At 37.5% G+C, this 24463-nt stretch overlaps 1 protein-coding gene across 23 annotated transcripts in view; it reads left to right on the top strand.

Annotated features, from left to right (window-relative positions):
• Positions 1 to 24463, top strand: part of EFR3A (EFR3 homolog A) — a 103866-nt gene that overhangs the window by 22330 nt on the left and 57073 nt on the right. For 11 of the 23 annotated variants that reach the window (XR_013528101.1, XR_008477194.2, XR_013528103.1 and 8 more), the window contains 2 exons: positions 19957 to 20033; positions 24181 to 24308. Coding sequence is in view for 19 of the 23 variants with exons in the window: in XM_002759223.6 (XP_002759269.6) it covers positions 19957 to 20033; positions 24181 to 24308 (205 nt within the window). In the remaining 4 variants the exon portion in view is untranslated. Of the gene's footprint in view, positions 1 to 5445; positions 5560 to 19956; positions 20103 to 24180; positions 24309 to 24463 lie in introns of all 23 variants that reach the window. The other 12 variants (XR_013528102.1, XM_078353174.1, XM_035277457.3 and 9 more) reach the window with 3 other exon arrangements.

Below are 24463 nucleotides of genomic sequence, written 5' to 3'. Positions count from 1 at the left end.
TATGGTTTATGTGTTATTTTAGAAAAAAAAATTAAACAGTGAGTACAAAAAGAGGAGTGAGAAGTGCCCTTCCCTTATGAAACTACACGGAAACAAAAAACAGATACAGATGTGATAAACCATGAAAGCCTTATAAATTCCCATCCTTTTAGAACTTCCTGTTCATCATGATTTTGCAAGCATTGACTGGAATTCTGCAGCTATAATATTAAAATTGTCTTCTGACAATGAAAAATAAAATCTGACAACTAGAATTTTTTGAAGTTTAGTCTTTCTAGTTTGGGAACTTCTTGAAGACATATGTGTTAACATTCCTGGCACTTTGCACGTAGTGAGTATCTAATAAACCTAACTGATTGGTTGACTAGTCATGAAATACTTAAAATGTTTTTTGAATGTCTCTCTTGGAAGAATGCCTTAAATGTGGAACTTCTGTTACTGTATGTATTGTTAGAATAAGACCATTGCCCAATTCTTGATCCAGTTAGAAGCAATCTCTGCTTTTCTCATATGTTTAACATTAAAGGCTAAATGAAGGGTGAGGTTTCTTCAGACATTATACACATTTTTTTTTCTTCATATCTTTATCTTCAAACTTTCCTTTTGTTTTTATTAGAATCTATTATTTTATTCTTCAGCATTTACTAGAAATTATACAATGAAATCTTAAATTTTATATTTTAGATAGAAGACTTTTATCTTGCCAAAAGCTGATTAAAGTAGCAATAAATTAGTAAATCCTTATAAAGGAAATTTAATATTACCTACATAATAAGTTATAATCTTGTTGTAAACTATGTTATCAGTCTCTCTTTTTTCCATGTTAGATGACATCTATAGAACAATGATTTTCAATCTGAGTATTTTGATACTGCCATTGTGATTTATTTTGGTCACAATATTTAGTCCATCTTGAAATTTTAAATTATATTATTGGAAAATCATAGTTTCTTGTTTACTTGCATTTTAAAATGTTCTTAATTTTTTTTTCTGACATTTCCTCATTACTAAAGCATTTGAAAAAGTACCTGTATCTTTTATCTGTATAATTGGTGCCTTTGTAAAAAGTACAGCATTTGAAAAATTATTCTTTGTGTTCTCTAACTATCCTTTTGTAGTTTCTATGTATTCAGAGGTCTTCTCTTTCTCCTCTTATTCTGCTCATCATCCCTTAAATGTTTTCTTTCCTCAGGATTATCTAAGTCTCCCTTATTCACCTTTGATGATCTCAGCTAATCTGGTTGCTTTTGGTTCTTAAATTTGTTTCTAGTTTAGATCAATTGTCTGCTGCAGGATATCCCACCTTCAAGTTTACCTCAAATTTAATATGTGCAAAACAGAATTCATTCTCTCTTCTTGATATCCTCCTTTTACTCCAAAGTGTATCCTCTTGTCTTCCTTGTTGGTCAGTGACACCACCATCCAACCAATTGTCCAAACTTTCCTACCTCCTCCTCTTTATCTTCTTTACTTAGTTGGATCCAAGTCAGCCTCCTGCAAGTTTGCCTAGGCGTTTTTCTCATGTTGCAGAACTTTATGCATACTTGCAAATTAAAGCCACATAGATTAAACCTCTAAGGAGCCTTAATAGATGTGACTCTTTGCCTGGGAATGATACTCCTCTCCTTTTTGCCTGATTCCTGCTTTTCCCTCAAGACTTAATTTAGTCATTACTTCTTGCAGAAAGGTCAGTTACCCCATTCGCTATCATCTCATAGCAACCTGTGATAGTTGTTATCGCAGAGATAATTCTCTCTGTGTGTGATTATCTTTTCCCACCAGATTAGGAGCTACTAAAAGGCCAGGGATTGCCCAGGGATTGTTGCCTGTATTTGTATCACTCCATTTAGTTTAGTGTCTACGGCATGGTAGGCTTTGCTAAATCCTTGTTAAAACAATACATGAGATCGAGTATTGTTTTACCCAATCATATATATTTCTGAGGCACATCTATTTTTTGGTTTTCAGAGGGTAGCAGTCTCACCTTTGTCCTCTCTGAGTTTGGAACCAACTGAAATAGAGAAATATAAAAGTCAATCTGATACATGTTTTACTACTGGTAAAGCTGGGTTGAGAATGGATTATGACCCTTGTCCATTATCAGTCTTTCTACTACTTTCCCTTCAAATCTAAACTTTCCAATGGTGTATCTGAGGGACACCCCAGGTTAGCATAGCAAACACATTGACCAAGCCATTTGCAAGGAAGGCACATTGATTCAAACTTCTCTATAACCCCATAGATGCCTTGTAAAGATACACACTTCCAGAACCAGGTATGCTTATAAGCAGAAAGAGTGGATTGCAGAATGCAGATCTGAAGGAGAAACTCTTGAGTTTGTTTATTCATTATTTAACAGATAAATATTGAGCTCTTACCCTGTCCTGGACATTGTGCTGATGGTGCAGATACAGATTTGGTGCTTATGTTTTAGAGCCTACTAGGTTCCTTTTTCCAGACTCATGAGTAAATTAAGTTGCTTTTCCCTCTTATAGCAGAAGTCTTCTATAGGGAAGATAGGAACTGGTGAGTGGAATAGTTTATCCAAATGTACAACCTGTTCTCTAGCCATTGCATGTGAAATAAATCCCAAGGACTGATAATGTTAAGAACAAGATGGAATGAAATACAGAGAAAATATTAGCACAATCTTAAGAAAAGAGAAAATTTCAAAGGTCTGGTCATGTTTTAGAAAAAAATGTGGAAAATCTGATCTTTGCTTTTACTATAGTTGAAATACTTGGCTTAGGATTTTAAAGACCATTTAGTCCTGATTTATTTCTGACGTGAATCCGCCAAGTATTTATTATACAAGCTCCTTAGAAAATCTACTCCCCAATAAGGTCTGGTAGCAATATTTGAAAGTAATGGGGAATTTCTAGTGGTCTTAGCCACAAATACTGAGGAAGGAGATCCAGGCATCTGGGATTCCCTCCCCCTCTGTCATCCACTGTGCATCTCAATAGAAGAGAGAGCAGGCCAGCTGGCGCCTCTTGAATCTCCTTCCTGAAAATAACACGCTTGGTCTTGGGGAAACTCTCTGGAAGACGCTATTTTTACTTAAAACAAGATCAAACCAGAAACCTTTCCATATGAGTTCTAAAACTGTAAACCAGAACCTTTTCATATGTGATTCCTGAAGCTGTAAACCAAGATCTTTCCATATGAGTCCTAAAACTGTAAACTGGAACACTTTCATATGTGATTCCTGAAACTGTAAAAAGAGACCTTTTCACATATGAGTCCTAAAACTGTAAACCGGTACCCTGTCATATGTGATTCCTGAAGCTATAAACCGAGACCCTTTTCATATGTGATTTCTAAAGCTGTAAACCTAAGATTCTTCCATGTGTAACATCTAAAGTATAAGCCTATATAAAGGCAGAAACTTCCTTTATTAGATGAGCTGTATTTGGACAAATCATTCCCTCAGCTCCCAGATGTAATAAACCCTTTCCTTCTGTATTCGGTGTTCGGGAGATCCATTTCCCGTGGCTTTTCCTGCTGCAACACCAACTCCCTGTTGCCAGTGATAGGTCTTTATCACATCAGCATCTCCTGTGAAGTCTTTTCTAAATGTCATAGCATTTGTTATTTCTCTCACTCATTTGGTCCCCTGGATCTTCATAGTGCTATTTGTGATTCAGTTATTGTAATATATAAGATGACCTTATGAGGTGCAGCCTGTATTATAACTTACCTGTTGCATAACTTAGATAAGGACAGTGTCCCAAATACCTTAACTACACAATAAGAAAACATCATATACTAAATTCTCTACATCATTATACAAGGGAAGTGGTTCTCTAGAGCAGTGGTTCCCAAATGCACACCACAGTGGGTGTGCATGTGGGCCATGGTGGGACGGGAGGCTTATATTTAGAAAGAGAAATTCTGGTATCCCATCCCAGGGATTGATGCAGAAAGTACTGGGTAGGGGCCAGGGAGTCTTTAAAGTCTCACTCTTAAAAGTACTCTAGGAGATTCTTCTTCAGAGGGCTCATAGACCACCCTTAGAGAAGCACTGTACTATGGAAACATAGTTTGCTTAGCCTGGATTTATTCCGAGGTAACCTTGTACCATTAAAGAATAAATACAAACGGTAGAAGGAGATTTTTATGAATGTTGATTTTGTTAGGGAGTTAGAAGTAGTGAGTGGTAATTGTTCCTTAGAGATGTGTTAATGTTAAGAGTTTGACAGACAAATTAGTATAGTTAAGTATATATAATTATACCCAAAGACTGGGTAAATCCAGTCATTTGCTTTATTATTTTATTTGCATCTAGCTTTGTTTTTAGTAAAGGAACTTATTTTGTTTTTCTGTAATGTTGATTTCTTACAGTCTTGATATATATTAAACTTCTTTCTCTCAGGAACCAGTTGTATGAATATTTGCAAATTTCACAATGCCTATCTTGGTGCCTTGTATGTAGTAGATATTTTATAAAGCATTTTAATTACAAATGTTGAGTAAATGAGCTTTCTATAAAAATCATTGTATTATTTGATACATAGTAAGTATTATGGATTATGGTTATAGTTACTGTATATGAAAAAAAAGCCAGGTAACATCTTAGGGTTGTTTGTTTGTTTGTTTGTTTAATTGGTCTTCCATATTTCTTTTTTTTCTTTATCCTTATCTGCCCCTGGCTGGATTGTTGCTGCTTTTCTTCATTTTCAGCTGTAACTGAAAATTTGAATATTTGATCCCTTTACACATGTTCCAATATGCAGGAGAATAAGTAGGATTATCCTGGTTCCTGGTTTGCTGGGGATGCTCAAAGTTTATGCCACTGGTCCTGGCATAATTAATAATAGCATCCCCCAGCCACCCTTGAAAATGCTAAATTATATACATTCCTTTGAAGCTTGAAACCATGTAAGTAAGTGATTTGCAAATTGGGTTCTTGCTTTCACATATTCTTGCCACAATCCCAATTTTTGTTGTACTAATATTGTTTTTTTCTGTATTTTGATTTATAATTATGAGCATATCAGAGACCCCCCCCCAATCTGAGGTGTCTTTATTTTTTATGGGAATTTTTTCTGTTTTGTATGTGGAATTTTAAATTTACCTTAATAGTGTTTTTGAACAATAGAAGGTTTTAGTTTTCTCGAAACAATTTTTTTTTAATTGGTTTTGAAATGAGTGACGGTTCCTGGGTCATTAGCTTATGTTCAAGTATTGACATAACAAAAGCAGTTTTCAAAAAACATTTAACAATGTTCCTTGGTGTTCCATGAATATTTTTTCAGGTTACTTAAAGTCCTTTAGAGGAAATATTTAGCTTAGAATTGGCTAATAAAAGGAAAGATTTAAGTTCAGTTTCTTTTGTCCTCTTAGTATTAAAGAAAGCTGTTACCAGAAATACACATCTCTGTTTTTAAGATAAAATACTGCTATACATATTGTCTATCTTTGTTATTTTGTGTATTTACCAAGATTTACTCTGAGAAATGGAAGTAAGTTCCTATAGAAATCTCCAAAGAGGGAGGGGACTCAAGATGGCGCTGTGAGAACAACCCAGGATTGGAGCCCGCGTTGAATTCGCAAACGGTGAGTCAGTGCTGCATTTCCAGACTGATCTTTGTTGCCCACAGAACGGGGAAACTCCCAAGTATAAAAAGACACGGGACGCCAGGCAGTAGGTCTGCCTGGCGAAGCCGGCAGCCGGGGCGGCGGCGGCCGGCCCTACCCAGCAATCCCCACAGGGCGCGCTTGTCCGGGTGCCTTGTTGAACCGGCAACCTGAGACTTGAGAGGGCTGGACTTGAGACTGAACAAGACTTGCACAGTAGCCCAGCCCAGGGGATTGCAGGGACAGATTGTTTGGGATACCCAGTGGGACGAACAAAACCGCGATTTCAAACTATCCCGGGCAGACGGTCCGAGAGGCTCTGTGGGGGAGGGGCGTCCACCACAATGGAGGCAACCTGCCCCAACTGATATACACGCCCACTGCTGAGGCAGCCAGCCGTTGCCGAGGCAACCCGCCCCAACTGAGATACACGCCCACTGCTGACGCAGCCTGCCGTTGCTGAGGCAACACACTACAACGAAGAGACTCCGCCGCAGGGCATGGCGGAGACCACAGCAGAGCCGGCAGGAACAGCGCGAATCACACAACAGCAGGGCGGAGCCTCGGCAGCCAAACAGTGGCTAGTCTGCCTTTGAGCTGGGCAGGACACCTGATCAGACATCCAAAAATAAAGCCCAAACCCCTCAACACAGAGCATTTGAGAAAAAAAAAAGGGTTGTTTAATGAGCTGTGTTGCAGCAGAATCAAACATAGCAGCCTAACAGCCCTGAATGAACAACAGAGTGCACAGCTCAGCAATTAAACCCCTATAAAGTACAAACTGTCTCCTCAAGCAGCTCCCTGACCCCTCTATATCCAAAAGACTGTCATTAGGCAGGCATCATCCTGGGACAAAGAGAGCAGAAAAAGAAACTGGTAGCATCCCTCGCTGTGCCACGGCTACTAGAGGTGCACCCCAGACAAGCAGGGTCTGGAGCGGACCTCAACAGTCGTACAGCGAAGGGGCTAGACTGGTAGAAGGAAAACCAAGCAACAGAAATACTTCATCATCAACATTCTGGGTGTCCACTCAGAGACCCAAACGAAAAGTCAGCAACTACGCAGACGACCAGCGGACAAATCCACAAAGATGGGAAGAAACCAGCGCAAAAAGGAGGAAAACACCCGAAACCAGAACACATCGCCTCCTAGAAAGGACCAAAACTCCTCACCAGCAAGGGAACAAAGCTGGACGGAGAATGACTGTGACGAAATGACGGAATTAGACTTCAGAAGATGGATAATGAGAAACTTTTGTGAGCTAAAAGATCATGTATTAAATCAATGCAAAGAAACTAAGAACCTTGAAAAAAGATTTGAAAAAAGATTCGAGGAAATGATAACAAGAATGGATACCTTAGAGAGGAATATGAATGAATTAAAGGAGCTGAAAAACACAATACGAGAACTTCGCGAAGCAAACGCAAGTTTCAATAGCCGAATTGACCAAGCAGAAGAAAGAATATCTGAAGTCGAAGACCAACTCAATGAAATAAAACGAGAAACCAAGATCAGAGAAAAAAGCGCAAAAAGGAATGAACAAAGTCTCCAAGAAATGTGGGGCTATGTGAAAAGACCTAACCTACGTTTGATAGGTGTACCAGAAGGGGACGAAGAGAATGAATCCCAGCTGGAAAATACTCTACAGGACATCATCCAGGAAAATTTCCCCTACCTAGCAAGACAAGCCAACACTCAATTGCAGGAAATACAGAGAACACCACAAAGATATTCCGCAAGAAGAGCAACCCCAAGGCACATAATCGTCAGATTCAACAGGGTTGAAATAAAGGAGAGAATACTAAGGGCAGCCAGAGAGAAAGGTCGGGTCACCCACAAAGGGAAGCCCATCAGACTCACAGCAGATCTCTCGGCAGAAACACTACAAGCCAGAAGAGAGTGGGGGCCAATATTCAACATTCTTAAAGAAAAGAACTTTCAACCCAGAATTTCATATCCAGCCAAACTGAGCTTCAGAAGTGAAGGAAGAATAAAATCCTTTGCGAACAAGCAAGTACTCAGAGATTTTGTCACCACCAGGCCTGCTTTACAAGAGCTCCTAAAAGAGGCACTACACATAGAAAGGATCAATCAGTACCAGCCATTCCAAAATCACACTGAATGCTAAAGAGCTTCAACATAATGAAGAATCTACAACAACTAACAGGCAAAACAGCCACTTAGAATCAAAATGGCAGTATCAAATTCACACATAACAATATTAACCCTAAATGTAAATGGACTAAATGCACCAATCAAAAGACACAGACTGGCAAATTGGATAAAAATCCAAAACCCATCAGTGTGCTGTATCCAGGAAACCCATCTCACATGCAAGGATACACAAAGGCTCAAAATAAAGGGATGGAGGAAGATTTACCAAGCTAATGGAAAGCAAAAAAAAGCAGGAGTTGCAATTCTCATCTCTGATAAAATAGACTTTAAAGCAACAGACATCAAAAGAGACAAAGAAGGCCATTACATAATGGTAAAAGGATCGATACAACAAGAAGAGCTAACGATCCTAAACATATATGGACCCAACACAGGAGCACCCAGATACATAAGGCAAGTTCTTAATGACTTACAGAAGGACTTAGACTCCCACACAATAATAGTGGGAGACTTTAACACTCCACTGTCAATACTAGACAGATCAACCAGACAGAAAATCAACAAGGATACCCAGGGCTTGAACTCAGACCTGGAGCAAGCAAACCTGGTGGACATTTACAGAACTCTCCACCCCAAATCCACAGAATACACATTCTTCTCAGCACCACATCACACCTACTCTAAAATTGACCACATAATTGGAAGTAAAGCACTGCTCAACAAATGCAAAACAACTGAAATCATAACAAACAGCCTCTCAGACCATAATGCAATCAAGTTAGAACTCAGAATTCAGAAACCGACCCAGAACCGCACAGCTTCATGGAAACTGAACAACTGGCTCTTGAATGTTGACTGGGTAAACAACGAAATGAAGGCAGAAATAAAGAAGTTCTTCGAAACCAATGAGAATGAAGACACAACGTGCCAGAACCTCTGGGACACATTTAAAGCAGTCTCTAGAGGAAAGTATATAGCAATAAGTGCCCATATGAGGAGAATGGAGAGATCCAAAATTGACACCCTATCGTCAAAATTGAAAGAGCTAGAGGAGCAAGATCAAAAAAACTCAAAACCCAGCAGAAGACAAGAAATTACTAAGATCAGAGCTGAGCTGAAGGAGATTGAGACACGAAAAACCCTTCAAAAAATCAATAAATCCAAGAGCTGGTTTTTTGAAAAGATCAACAAAATAGACAGACCACTAGCCAGATTGATTAAAAAGAAAAGAGAGAACAACCAAATAGATGTAATAAAAAATGATAAAGGGGAAATCACCACAGATTCCACAGAAATTCAAACCATCATCAGAGAATATTACAAACAACTCTATGCACATAAACTAGTAAACCTGGAAGAAATGGATAAATTCCTGGACTCCTGTGTCCTCCCAAGCCTAAACCAGGAGGAAGCTGAAACTATGAATAGACCAATAACAAGGTCTGAAATCGAGGCAGCAATTAAGAGCCTACCTCACAAAAAAAGCCCAGGTCCAGACGGGTTCACAGCCGAATTCTACCAGACACACAAGGAGGAGCTGGTACCATTCCTTCTAAAACTATTTCAAACAATCCAAAAAGAGGGAATCCTTCCCAAATCATTTTATGAGACCAACATCATCCTGATACCAAAACCCGGCAGAGACCCAACGAGAAAAGAAAACTTCAGGCCAATATCCATGATGAACATAGATGCAAAAATCTTCAATAAAATATTGGCAAGCCGATTGCAACAGCAAATCAAAAACTTATTCATCATGATCAAGTAGGATTCATCCCGGGGATGCAAGGCTGGTTCAACATACGCAAGTCTATAAATGTAATTCACCACATAAACAGAACCAAAAACAAAAACCACATGATTATCTCAATTGACGCAGAGAAGGCATTTGACAAAATTCAACAGCCCTTTATGCTAAAAACCCTCAATAAACTCGGTATCGATGGAACGTATCTCAAAGTAATAAAAGCTATTTATGACAAACCAACAGCCAATATCATACTGAATGGGCAAAAACTGGAAGCATTCCCTTTGAAATCTGGCACTAGACAAGGATGCCCTCTCTCACCACTCCTATTCAATATAGTACTGGAAGTTCTAGCCACAGCAATCAGGCAAGAAAAAGAAATAAAGGGTATTCAAATAGGAAAGGTGGAAGCCAAATTGTCTCTATTTGCAGACGACATGATAGTATACCTAGAAGACCCCATCGCCTCAGCCCAAAAACTCCTGAAACTGATAAGCAACTTCAGCAAAGTCTCAGGATATAAAATCAATGTGCAAAAATCACAAGCATTCGTCTACACCAATAACAGACTTAAAGAAAGCCAAATCAAGAGCGAACTGCCATTCGCAATTGCTACAAAAAGAATAAAATACCTTGGAATACAACTCACAAGGAACGTAAGGGACCTCTTCAAGGAGAACTACAAACCACTGCTCAACGAAATCAGAGAGGACACAAACAGATGGAGAAACATTCCATGTTCATGGTTAGGAAGAATTAACATCGTGAAAATGGCTATACTGCCCAAAGTAATTTACAGAATCAACGCTATACCCATCAAGCTACCATTGACTTTCTTCACAGAACTGGAAAAAACCACCATGAACTTCATATGGAACCAAAAGAGAGCCCGCATAGCCAAGTCAATTCTAAGCAAAAAGAACACAGCGGGGGGCATCACACTACCGGATTTCAAACTATACTACAAGGCTACAGTAATCAAAACAGCATGGTACTGGTACCAAAACAGAGATATAGACCAATGGAACAAAACAGAGGCACCGGAGGCAACACAACATACATACAACAATACAATGTTTGATAAACCCGACAAAAACAAGCAATGGGGAAAGGATTCCATGTTTAACAAATGGTGTTGGGAAAACTGGCTAGCCATGTGCAGAAAGCAGAAACTGGACCCCTTCCTGACACCTTACACTAAAATTAACTCCAGATGGATTAAAGACTTAAACATAAGACCTGGCACCATAAAAACCCTAGAAGGAAATCTAGGCAAAACCATCCAGGACATAGGAGTAGGCAAGGACTTCATGAACAAAACACCAAAAGCATTGGCAACAAAAGCCAAAATAGACAAATGGGACCTAATCAAACTCCACAGCTTCTGCACGGCAAAAGAAACAGTCACTAGAGTGGATCGGCAACCAACAGAATGGGAAAAAATTTTTGCAGTCTACCCATCTGACAAAGGGCTGATATCCAGAATTTACAAAGAACTCAAACAGATTTACAGGAAAAAAACAAACAAGCCCATTCAAAAGTGGGCAAAGGATATGAACAGATACTTTACGAAAGAAGACATATATGAGGCCAACAATCATATGAAAAAATGCTCCTCGTCACTGGTCATCAGAGAGATGCAAATCAAAACCACATTGAGATACCATCTCACGCCAGTTAGAATGGCGATCATTAAAAAATCTGGAGACAACAGATGCTGGAGAGGATGTGGAGAAAAAGGAACACTTTTACACTGTTGGTGGGAGTGTAAATTAGTTCAACCATTGTGGAAGACGGTGTGGCGATTCCTCAAGGCCTTAGAAATAGAAATTCCATTTGACCCAGCAATCCCATTACTGGGTATATATCCAAAAGACTATAAATCGTTCTACTATAAGGACACATGTACACGAATGTTCATTGCAGCACTGTTTACAATAGCAAAGACCTGGAATCAACCCAAATGCCCATTGATAATAGACTGGATTGGAAAAATGTGGCACATATACACCATGGAATATTATGCAGCAATCAGAAATGATGAGTTTGTGTCGTTTGTAGGGACATGGATGAATCTGGAGAACATCATCCTCAGCAAACTGACACAAGAACAGAAAATGAAACACCGCATATTCTCACTCATAGGTGGGTGATGAAAAATGAGAACACATGGACACAGAAAGGGGAGTACTAAACAGTGGGGTCTATTGGGGGGAAAGGGGGAGGGACAGTGGGAGGGGGAGGTGGGGAGGGATAGCCTGGGGAGAAATGCCAAATGTGGGTGAAGGGGAGAAGAAAAGCAAAGCACACTGCCATGTGTGTACCTACGCAACTGTCTTGCATGCTCTGCTCATGTACCCCAAAACCTATAATCCAATAAAAAATTAAAAAAAAAAAAAAAAAAAAAAAAAGAAATCTCCAAAGATATTGATTGGTTGAAATATACTCTAGAAATGGAAACTGTCTCCATAATGACTTTGCCAACTGTTTCCCTACAAATGTAGGGAAACACTTTTTTTTTTTTTTTTTTTTTTTTGCCAACAAGTGCTTTTGCTAGATTGCATTTTAGTAGGGCTCTTAGAACATGTTAGTGCTTAGTACTATTATAAACTCACCCTCAGTTCTATTTTAAATTGTGCATAGTTTGATTTACCTTTTACCTTTCCTTTGTTTTTCTCCCTCTTAATCATGATCCCTAACGTTTATCTTAGACCACTACATAATTACTTCTCTCCTCTAAAACATATTAATTATGCACAGTAAATTTCAATTTAATAGTACCATGGTTTGTATTAAAGAAGAAAGTTACTGTTTACATCTAAAAAAGAAAATACAACAATGAAAATGTTCTTTTTTTAATTCTAAGAGTACTACTGACATTGTAGAAAATATTAGTCAATTTTTATGTATTAAGGGAATCACATACTGTTTCAGTTTTTATTTCTGCATCATCTGATGACTTACCTCTGTAGATTGGGACACAGGGGTGATATAGTCTCCTTGCCAGGACTCTGCCGGCTGAGCACATTGAAGTTGGTGTGTGCACTCAGGGTTCGGGGATATAGTCTTGGAAATAGGGATGAGCCATGCACTGTTCTACAGTGTGGGGTAGAGGTATGAGTACTTTTCTCTCCTGGTTGCAGCTCTGGTTTCTCTTTCATCCATTGGGTTTTTTCTTGTTTTGCAAACTAAGCCAGGATCAGATGAAATGAAAAGGGAATTAAATTATCTAATATTAATATTTGTGTTAATTTTTTTTTCAAATGATTCTAGAAGCTTTTCCAGTGAAATATCTCAGAATGATATTTTCCAAAAGCCCAGATTATTCTGTATTTCATTGCTCTTGTCTTTGGGTAACTTTGATGAGTAATATTTAAACTTTTTCCAATAAACATGATAATATATAGTAAAGTTAAATATAAGTGTAAGTCTATAACATGACTACTAAGTAGGATAATGTCTAAAATTAAAAATGTGTTTTATTAAAAATTGTAATAGTGGGAAAAAATTATCTGTGGATTATATGCCAGTTAGTTGCCTCAGGACAAAAAGATGCTTTTTTTGTTTGTTTGTTTTTCTACAGTTTCCCAGAACTGTTTGGAGAAGTGTACCAGAGTTTTGTCTGTGTTACGTCTATTATAGAGCAAAGTATTGCAGTATAAGAGGAAGACCATCCTTTGAAACAGAATTGGAGCTCTAATTCTATTTATTGCTTTGTTGTCCTCTTTTCCATAAGGTTTATGTGCCTAGGAATTACAAACAAGTAGTGAAATTGAGAATGAAAGGAGAGAAGGTATACGATTATACGTGGAAACAATCATGTAATAAAATACTCCTCTAATGGATTAAAATCCTTTTAAAAGGAACACTTTTCTGAGGATAAGATTATTTTGTTCCCTTTCTTTTGACCCCATCTAATTAGTCACCAAACTCTTTTCATGTTTTTCCACTTTTCTTTCAAAGCTCTGGGTCACTAGAATATGCGTTTTGTTTTTCCCATAAACCATCCGCATACTGTTGCTTGTCTTGTTGCATTTGATTACAGTTGTCCTTCACTGTATCTAGTTTATTCCTGTATGTCAGTCCTACTCATTCTTCTGGGGAGTTCTCAGTATCCAGTTCAAGTTCCATATCCTTGGCAAAACCTCTTTTTACTTTAACTGGAAGTTGTTTTCTCTCCTCTGAACCTCTGGTGCTTATGGCTGTGCAGTCCATTTGATATTGGATAGTCTTTGTCCTAAAATGTCCAAATTTTGTTTTAAATTTTATTTTTAAACCTTTATCTTTTCAACTATGTAGTTACCTTTTTAATTCCTTGTAGTTGTCATTTGTAGCATAGCGTGCTAAAATAACATCCATATTATAGGCTTTATATATAATACATGTGTGTATATAGGTATATACAGAATTATATGTAATACACCTGTGCGTGCGTGTGAGAGTGTGTGTGTGTGTGTGTGTGTGTATGTGTATTGTCCTTGTCTTTGGGTAGCTCTGCTGAGTAACATTTAATTTTTTCAATAAGTATGATAATATGCAGTATATATACATATTTAACTTTACTGCATATTGTACATATGTATATATGCACACATGTACACACATGCATTATATGTGAGTTGTTTTGGTACCTGGAAAGGATGTGTGTGAGTGGAACACTAATATTGCTAAATCTTTCTGACTGTATGAAGTAAATGTCTTGTTCTGACATCAACTGAATGAGTAACTTGACTTTAATTTTAACCTTGGAAGGAATATATATGAGGCAGACTCTTTTAAAGGGTTTTGGATACCACAGAGCTACAGTTCTTGAAGTGGTTAATTTTAAAAATCTTCCAATACAAAGTCTTTTCACCTTGATTACTGATGGCCTCTGCTATACCTAAAAATAAAACATGAATTGTTCAATGTGATTCATTTGACATTGTCTTCTGTTTGTTGGAAAAATCATATCATTCTGGCACTTTTTTTTTTTTTTGAGACGGAGTTTCGCTCTTGTTACCCAGGCTGGAGTGCAATGGCGCGATCTCGGCTCACCGCAACCTCCACCTCCTGGGTTCAGGCAATTCTCCTGCCTCAGCCTCCTGAGTAGCTGGGATTACAGGCACGCACCACCGTGCCCAGCTAATTTTTTTGTATTTTTAGTAGAGAGGGGGTTTCACCATGTCGACCAGGATGGTCTCGATCTCTTGACCTCGTGATCCACCCGCCTCGGCCTCCCAAAGTGCTGGGATTACAGGTGTGAGCCACTGCGCCCGGCCATCATTCTGGCACTTATTTAGTGTTTTAGGGTGGACAGTGTACTTTCTTTATTGATTTTCATAGCATATAGGAGCAGATGTTAAACTCACTTTATATTTTGTTTCCTCGTTTAGCAAAAAGCATTTTTATAAATGCCTGCTTTATGCCTGACATGCAAAACAATGTGTAAGATAAATGGGCTTTGCATTTGAGGGATTTATATTCTGGTGGTGAAGACAGACACATATATGTAAATAAGTGCAGTAGATTGTTACAGGTGCTATGATAGAAATATATAATGAGGGCATAAAGGACCAAAATCCAGTAGTCATAGACACTGTCATTTAAAAGTATAAAATCTAGTAAGCCCTACTATGTCAGTGAATTTCTGTTATGTTACATGTAAGAATTAAATGAGAGAATTGCTATATAGAAGGTGTAGATACTATTGTTACATGCTTTTATAGATTATGGAACAAAATTCAAAGTCATACAGTCAGTTTTCATAATGTTAATAGAATCTAAGCATTCTTCAACCCCAGTGACAGTGTTACTAACTTGGCATTTTTGTTTTGGAGGATAGCTTTATCCTAAGTAGCCAGTGGCATGGTAGCATTTGGTGATGGAGACATCAGTATTTCCAGTTAAATTATCGTAGAATAATATAGTTTCTCAGAAATGGAAGTGTCTTATTTTTAAAGGAGTCTTTTTTTTTTTTTTTTAATGATTCAAGTCCCCACATTTATAGAGTTGCATAGGAAAGCAAATGGTATCACAAACCAGAAGTACTCACTGGTCAACCAACCACTTATATTGATTCCCAGTACCTTTGTGTGCCTGCCTATCCACACTATCAGTTTTGCTTTGAGGTTCTCTATACAGCTGCTCAGGTCCTTCTATGAATGCCTCTGAGCCAGGCTGGATTGGAAATTAGCTGTTGAAGGAGGTCAATATTGACGTCTTCTAGAGGTTAATTGGCATCACTACTGTGTAGGGACCAAGAGGCAGTGCTGAATATATATGAGAATGATATTGGGGGACTAAGGAGAAGAATTTACTTGGGGTTTTGCGTAGAAAAAACAAACTGCTTACTTCTTCTGCTATACTCTCACAACAACACATGCTTCTGTGATCAGATGTATAGGAGATTTTCTCCACACACCAAACCAGCAATTCCCCAGCTGGGTGTCCTCTAATGTAATTCAGTTCTTGGCAGTATTTACCTAGAGGTAGTGTCACAGCCCATAGTGTGAGGCCTCAGTCCCACAAGACTACCTCCCCCTGCCACCTCTCCACTCACCTGTGTGCACACACACACACACACACACACGATACACACACATACATACACACTTTTTAAGATTCCAGTTAGAAGCCCCAGGTTGTTTTACGTGTGCTTCTGACAGACCAGCTATAAATCAGGATTCCCAAAAACTCCCTCCTTTGGGCCCAGCTAATTTGCTAGAGTGGCTCGCAGAACTTAGGGAAATACTTTACTTACATTTACCAGTTTATTACAAAGGCTATTAGGAAGGAGATAGATGAACAGCCAGATGGAAAAGATGCATAGGTCCAAGTATGAGAGAAGAGGTGAGGAGCTTCCATATATATTCTCACCCTGTGAGTCACCCTCCACTGACTTCCATGTGTCCAGCTACCTGGAAGCCCATCAACACCCAGTCCTTTTGGGATTTTTATAGAGACTTCACTATAAAGGCACAATTGATTAAATCATTGGCTACCCATAACCAATGTAACTATCAGCCAGCCCCTCCGGTATCCTTAGAGGTTAGGGGTTGTGGCTGAAAGTTTCCACCTTCTCATCATGCCTTGGTCTTTACTGTGACTAGCCCACACCAGAAGCTATCCTTGAGCCCCCAGCCATCAGTCAACTCATTACTATGCACAAAGACACTTAGCACTTTGGAGATCATATGGCTATCAGAAGCTATTTGTCAGGAAATGGGAAAACCAAATATATATTTTACAATATCACAGATGTCTTTGAAGAAATGTTACTTCAGGAGTATGTAATATTTACTCATTAAAAAAAAGAGCATATTAAGTGTGTTTAGGTGGCTTCTGCACTCCAGGCACCTTTTATGTATTATTAATGTAATACCCTTAACTGTGAGAGGTGGGTAGCAGGATTTTCCTGTTCACTGACTAAGGCTCAGAGAGCCATATTGAATAGACTATTCCAGAGCCTGTGTGAACACTACTGTAATATTTAGCCTGGCACTTTTTTGGTCATAATTTGTCCACTGTGTCTGAATTCTGTTTTCCTGAAGTTATCCCACTTGAGCCTTTCTATTTCATATTCTTCTAGTGTATCATAGTCAGAGTTCTGATTTCCACATGCTGTAGCAGAATAGTGGATAACTTTCTCCTTTATGTGCTAGAATTAATTTATTGCTACTGATAATAGTATTTATTGAATATTTCCTAGGTGATGAACACTGTGAAGGCCCTATACATACAATTGGGAAAAAGAACTGCAATATAGAATTAAATTTAAAGGAATAACATATTGCTTAGACTTGCCAATTGTTGGAGATTTTCTGTGATATGCTCATCCCTCTTATTTCTTTTGGGAAAGAGGAAGATGGGAAGAGGTCAAAAACAGATTAGTTTTAGGACCCAAGTGGGTTTATTGGAAGGAATCAGAAGCTAGGATGGGAGGAACTAAAGGAATGCCTTAAGTAAAGAGGGTATAAGTAGGCTTGCTTTCTTATTTAACCTGTGTGAAAACCTACTTTTATTAAACCAGCAATATAAGTACTTTAATAGGATCATATTTAAGCTGTTTGGCTTTGATAGCAGAACTTGATATGGATATTATCAAGTTCTTGATAGCTTTATATTTGATGTCAATGACAAGTTAGGTAAGGTACAGTACTTTAGTGCCCTCTGCTAATTAATTAGAAGTAAAATGAACTGGGCACTTCCTGAGCAGTAGGTAAAAGGATCTAGAGTGAGAAAGAATGACTAGAAAATAGTCTGATACAACATGAAGGACTATGTTCAGGTGCCTGCAGCTGAACTTGAAAAGCCTTATGAATTTACTTCAACAAGGGAGTCAACTACATTTCTATACTTAAGTAGGTCCAATGATTTTATTTTACTAGTTCTTGTGATATTTATAAGTACAGTATCCTTATTTATTTAAAAGCCTATATAGTAATTTCTTTTGTGATTAATTTTGACCTTATATTGTCTTTGATATAATTTTATATAAACCTAAAAGTTTAAATGAGAAATTTTAACCTATATACCTTCTTTATTGTGGGTAGTTTTTTATTTATAGTAAGTAGTCAAGAAGGAGTTTTTGTTTTGTGCTGGGCCTTTCTGAGAAACTCGCTGTGATCATTTATTTTCCTATATGGCAGTGCATCCCTCATCTGTTAGGCATACACATTTCTGCAATTACGTTCATTGGTCGTGATTTATAGAAAGCTAAAATATTTAAAGTAATTTAGAAATTTGCTGGTACTTGAGTTTAGTGTGGCAGTTACTCTCTGAAGTCCTCAGGTCTGAGTTGGAATTGCAGTTCCTCAGATCCTCCCCAGCTGGGTGTTGCTGGACAAAATTGGCCTCTCTAAGCTGGTCTCCTCATTTATCCAATGGGGATGATAGTAACCTCAGAGAGGTGCCATAGGAGTGAGTGAGTGAATAATGCTGTAACATCCTTAGTACAGTGCTGCACACTCATCTTCAGAAAATGGTAATTGTTACACCTGCTACTGAGATAGTTATGGTTGGGAACCATAGGTAAAATGTATTGTGATTTTTAAATGATTGCTTTACAGAAAAGGTTTTTACACTATTGGGAATACTATCTTAAGGTCACCTGATCATCATCTGCTTATGCTGATTGTTGTAATACTCCTCTTACTGCATTACTAATAATAGCTACCATTTTTATTGAGTGCTTACTTACTAAGATCTTTATATACAATTTTATTTAATTCCCACAATTATTATGAAGCAGGCATTATGACATCTATTTTTACTGATCGGGAAACTTAAGTATAGTGAGACAAAATAACCCACCCAGCCCAGCTGGACAGTGGGAAGACTGATTCCCTACAGATCTAGGTCCAAAGCCCACGTTCTTTAACCCCGTGGCTACTCACTAGGCACTTTGCCATTTGCTTTTCTGTCTCTCTTGGGAAACCTAAGTTTCCTAAAGGGGGAACTGGACATTGTTTGCATTCCAAGGTTACATTTATTTTTCAAGTGTTTTTAAACTAAAAGTAGTGTATAGTGTATAACATCAGAAATTGTTAATGTAAGTGAAACTTAATAGCTTATAAAGAACCTTTCTTACTGAAAATAACGAAGTTTCCCATTCTAACAGAAAACTTGAAGCATTAGGACTTGTTTTTCAGACGTATTGCCAGCCTCTGCCATGGTAACAATTTGAATTTCCTATATTCGTCTTTGCATTAGTGTACACTAAGTACTCACTTAATCTTCTTTTCAGGTTATAAGCCTCTTTCATCATTGCAATACAGGACCTGGCTCAGTGCTTGTGTGCTTAATACATATTTGATTTTAATTTATTTCAGTGTCAGTATTAATGTTGATCTGAAGTATTTTCGGATTATTTCAGTTGCTTGGGATTTATCAGTGAGCAAAACAATGATCCCTGCCTTCGTTGGTCCTGGTGAGCGACCACAGTTGAGGACCAGTAAACACAACAGAAAGTTTATTTAATGTGTTAGGTGATAAGTGCTGTGGGAAAAAGAAGGTAGAGCAGGGTAAAGGTAGTCAGAGAGGCTTAGATGAAGAACTGAAGAAGGTAACATAGTTAGTATAGCTGTTAGTAGATATTTGGAGATTCCCAGGCAGAGGGAACAGTGAGACCTAAGATCCAAAGGAGGGGGCCTAGCTGGTTAGAATCAGTGGGGAGACCACTGCGGCTGGAGTGGAGTGGACTGTGACAGGTGGATGGGGGTATGCCAGAATTATGGGAGATGAGATCAGAAATGAGGAAAAGGGGACATGGATTATGTTTTCGCTTTGTCAGATGAATTTGGTAGGATGTGTATGCATATTACACAAAAATTCTTAGAAGCTGTGTGTTTTTGGAGTAAGGATCAGAAATTTAACTTTTTCTTTTCTCAATCACAGATTACATTTGTATGTCTTTATTTGTGGCAGTTTGAACTTGTATTTTATATAGCCCATTAATATTCAGAAACTCGAATTTCCAGGTCAGTTTACAATATTAATAATCTCTATACTTCTTGATTTCCTTTTTTTAACAGGAGTATGCTGCTGCTGTTCTGCTTTGCGTCCTCGCTACAAACGCCTGGTGGACAACATATTCCCTGAAGATCCAAAAGTAATTTGATCTACATCTACTGATCCTTCTCTTTGCTGACCCATTCTGCCCCCCGCTGACCTCCCTAAGGTTTCCCTAATTTCATTTCTCTACTTTTACCTCTATATCTCATCATTTATACTACTTTTTTATGCTTTTCTTTTTTTAACTCTTAAATAACCCATGCTTGCTTATCTAGTTTTCAGTTTCTTTTATTAGATTAGGCACAAATCTGGAAAAATGGACAGTTGATGTTCTTTTATAGTTTATATAGTATCTAATTTAAGTACCACTGTCTTATTAAAAATTTATGAACGAGTACCAGATTATTTAAACTAAGTGCTCGTGATACCACTGTGAACAGAGATAAAGTTTTCTACTCTCACTATGCACATATATAAGTCAATTGGTAATTACAATCTGTTGTGAAAAAAAACATTGTAATAGACAAATGAAGTGTGAGTCACTCCTGAAGTAAGTAGGAGTGATACCCAGTTCTGGCTGAGGAGAAGAAAGACTGGAGGAAAAATCTAACCTAAGATCCAAAGAATAAATAGACGTTGACCACACAGGTTTTAGAAGAGAACTGAGAGGTAGAGAAAGACTGTTTCAGGCAGAGTTTTTCTTTTTACTTAAATACTATTTAATTTTTATAACAATTATTTATTTGTTATAAAATTTGTTATATAAAGACTAGTGTTTCAAAGCAACTGGTTGGGGTGATTTTGTTTCACATTGCCTCAACCTTTCTAAGACTTCTGTAGTCTCATGTTAAATGAATGTAAACAAAAAAGTTTATATGGCTTTTTACTTCCAAAATTTGCTTTCTTTTGAAATGTAACAGACTACATAAAGCTTTTGGTTATCTTAACATTAACTTAATGTTAATATATCTCATTTTTAACCAAATCTATTTAAACATTCAGTTATGTAGAAGAGATTAATCAATTAAATGTTATTGGCTGCATGTTTTCCTGGATAATTTATGGCATATAAAAAACTCCTAAGATATGGTACTTACCTTTAAGGACCTTTCAATCCAGTAACTGACATAAAGCAGAAACATATTAAATATGAAATTAGAGTGCACACATTAGTAAGTAAAATGCAAAGTAAATCAGGTGGAAAGTTTTTGTCTCTAAAGCAGGGAGGTATCACTGTGGGTTGGCAATCTCTGGGAAGCATTCGCAGAGAAAATGAGATTTGCTGAGCTTTGAAGGATATATACCATCTGGAGAGGCAGACAAGATTAGTCTCTTTATTGCAAATGAGGGGAAAGAGAAAAGACTTGGAAAGCAAGACATATATTTGAAGTCTAGAGCAAGTTATCCATTGACTGTAGGCGAAGGTTTTTCTAACCTAATTGTAGAGTGTAAGTGAGATAATTGTGTTGACATGATTTCTCATTTGAAATTTTAGATGTTATTAGTTAATAGGCTGAATATTCAAATAATTATTTTCCTGAGAAGTCTGGGACATGTGGTTACTGAAGGTAAGGTGGAGGCCAGATTTTAGAGAATTGGGAATGGCAGACAAGACCTCTACTTTAGCCACTTTAACTTGTAGGCAGTGAGGGAGATTTGGACACTTGATCATTTGAATGACCCAGGTAAATTAAAGAAAGAATCCTTATTTTTGCCAAGAATTAATATAAGATTTATTTAAATAGCGATCTTTAAGATCAGATTTTAAAAAAGGAAAAGATCTATATGAACCTTGAATACATATCACAAACATTACTCAATTTGCCATATTTATTATTTTTAATTTATTAAAACAAACAAATCTTGTGATATGTCCATAATGGGTTAGACAATAGGTACCCAAATGCAGAAGCAAACATGTCATAGCCCCTGCCTTGAAAGAAAAATCTATTGAGGGGACAGATAAATAATTGCTTAAAATTAGTAGCTGGATAATCTTGGGCAAGTGCCTTGGTTTCTCATTGTGTAATGGAGTAATAAATAGTACCAGTCTCATAAGGGTCTCATGAGGACCAATTGAGTTAATGCAGTTCTTTGCTCACTGTTACTTTCCTAATGTCTATCATAGTGCCTGGCTCACAGTTGGCACTCAGTATTTGTTTAATCAATGAAAAGATAACCTGATAAAATATAATAGTGGAGATAAGTACTGTGAGCTAAAAGAACATATAATGGGAACATCTCATCCAATCTTGGTGGTGGAGCTTTTGGGAGGGTGCAACACATTTTTGAAGGAAGCTAAGACCTAAAGGATGAGTAGGAATTATCCAGGTGAACTGAGAAGGGTTCCTGGGCAAAGAGGTGAGTTGAGTGAAAGAAGTCTTGCACAACAGATATGATTTCTGAACTGTGTGATTCTATTTATGTCAGATGCATGCTGATTCATAGTGATAAGCAGAGCAGTGATTGCCTGAAGAGGGTGAGAGAGAGACTGCAAAGGACATGGGAAATCTTTTGTAAACGATGAAAATGTTCTATACATGTTGAACATCCCTAATCCAAAAATCTGAAATCTGAAATGCTCCAAAATTGAAAACTTTTTGAGCACTGACAGGACACTCAAAGGAAATGCTCCCTGGAGCATTTTGGATTTTGAATTTTTGGATTAGGGATATTGAACTGGTTAGTATCTGCAAATATTCCAAAATCTAAGAAATAATCCACAGTTGAAAAACTTCTGATCCCAAGCATTTTGGATGAGGTATCCTCAATCGGTATCTTATTTGTAGTAGTGTCTTCACAGATGTACACAACTGTCATATTTCCAATTATATACTGTATATCAATGCAGTTACTTATATATAGATTATTCCTCAATAAAAATTAGTAAGGGGTTAAAAATATAGGTGAGACACAATTATATTTAAATGATGATGTAGAGGAACTGATAGACAGGTAGAGGTCAAGGAACTAGGAATAAGAGAGGTTAACTGATGAAGCCAGATTCTGGGACTGTATGCAGAAGACAGAGCAGAGGCAAACCAGTTCCTCCTGGACAGGAAAACTGGATTTCTTGTTTGCCTAGGGCAGGGTTTCTCAACTTAGGTTCAGTTGACATTTTTGTTCAGATAATTATTTGCTTTTGGGGGCTATTGTGTGCATTGTGAAATATTTAGAAACAACCCTGGCCTCTACCTGTAGATCCCAGTACCCACCTCTCCCCATCTATGACAACCCATAATGCCTTTAGACATTGCCCTGGAGGGGTTCAGTTACCTCTGGTTAAGATACACTGACCTAACAGGCAGTGAGAAAGCAGGGATGTTTTGCCAATTAATGCTAATCTGATGGCTTCCACCTTCTCTGAGAAAGAGAAGAGCTCATTTGCTGTCAGAGAGAGGAGAGAAGCCCCAAAGTAGCAAGTTTGAGGAAAACGGAGTAGGTGGAAAATATGAGGGGGTGACTCAACTAGGGACACAACAAAATAGCCAAAGGACATTGAGGGACCAGTTGAGGAAGAAAACATAAATTTACACAGTTTTTGTTGTAGATTCACCATCTAACAGTTTTTTTCTCTCTCTCCCTTCTCACCTATTCCAATATTCCTAAGCACACTTACATGGGTTATATATGGCCAAGAAATTTATGTGGTAACTGGGGAGAATTTGTGGACCTGTTGCACATCATCTTTTAGATGGCAGAGACAAGTGACTGTTTTATAATCCCACATCAGGGACCTGTTGTTGCTTTTAAAATATATCGAATGAGCATAGATTCTACAGTTCTGAACACTTTCTTGTTTATTAATTACAACAAAATCTTAAAATGACATCACTGAGTTCTGAATCATTAAAGCAATATGTTGACTATTTTATAAGTAAATGAGTAAAACGGGCGTAATAGTAATTCAAGATTTTACACTGAAACAAATTTTGTTTGAAATCTTTTTACATCTATATCCCGTTTCATACATCTGCAGATAATTGAGCTGTCTCTATAAAAGAAGATGTTAGAGTCTAATTGATTTTTGTGCTTTGCATAAAGGGTGCATTCTAAACTTTTTAAAAGTTCTATGTATCCATCATGGTGAATATTAGCACTAAGGAGGTTATATACAGAAGATTCTACATAAATATGATTTAATCCCTAATCCAAAAAGGGAAAATGTAAAGCAGGCAACACTTAAAAATATATGCATGAAAATATAGATAATCTATTTATCTTGTTATTCTTATTATTTTTAGGATGGCCTTGTGAAAGCTGATATGGAGAAATTAACATTTTATGCAGTATCTGCCCCAGAGAAACTGGATCGAATCGGTTCTTACCTGGCAGAAAGGTTGAGCCGGGATGTTGTCAGACATCGTTCTGGGTAAGGAAACTAATGGCTGCTAAAATAGTGTCTTTGGAAAATTCTTTCTAGACTAAATCTATAGATTATTTTGCCATTTAGAGAGAAAAAGATAATATATAGCAGATAAAGTATTATAATATACAAATAAATATATGATACTCCTATAGATGTTG

Source organism: Callithrix jacchus, chromosome 16 (genome assembly GCF_049354715.1).
Source record: "Callithrix jacchus isolate 240 chromosome 16, calJac240_pri, whole genome shotgun sequence".
Taxonomy (NCBI): domain Eukaryota; kingdom Metazoa; phylum Chordata; class Mammalia; order Primates; family Cebidae; genus Callithrix; species Callithrix jacchus.
This window is presented reverse-complemented; position numbering and strand designations above follow the sequence as displayed.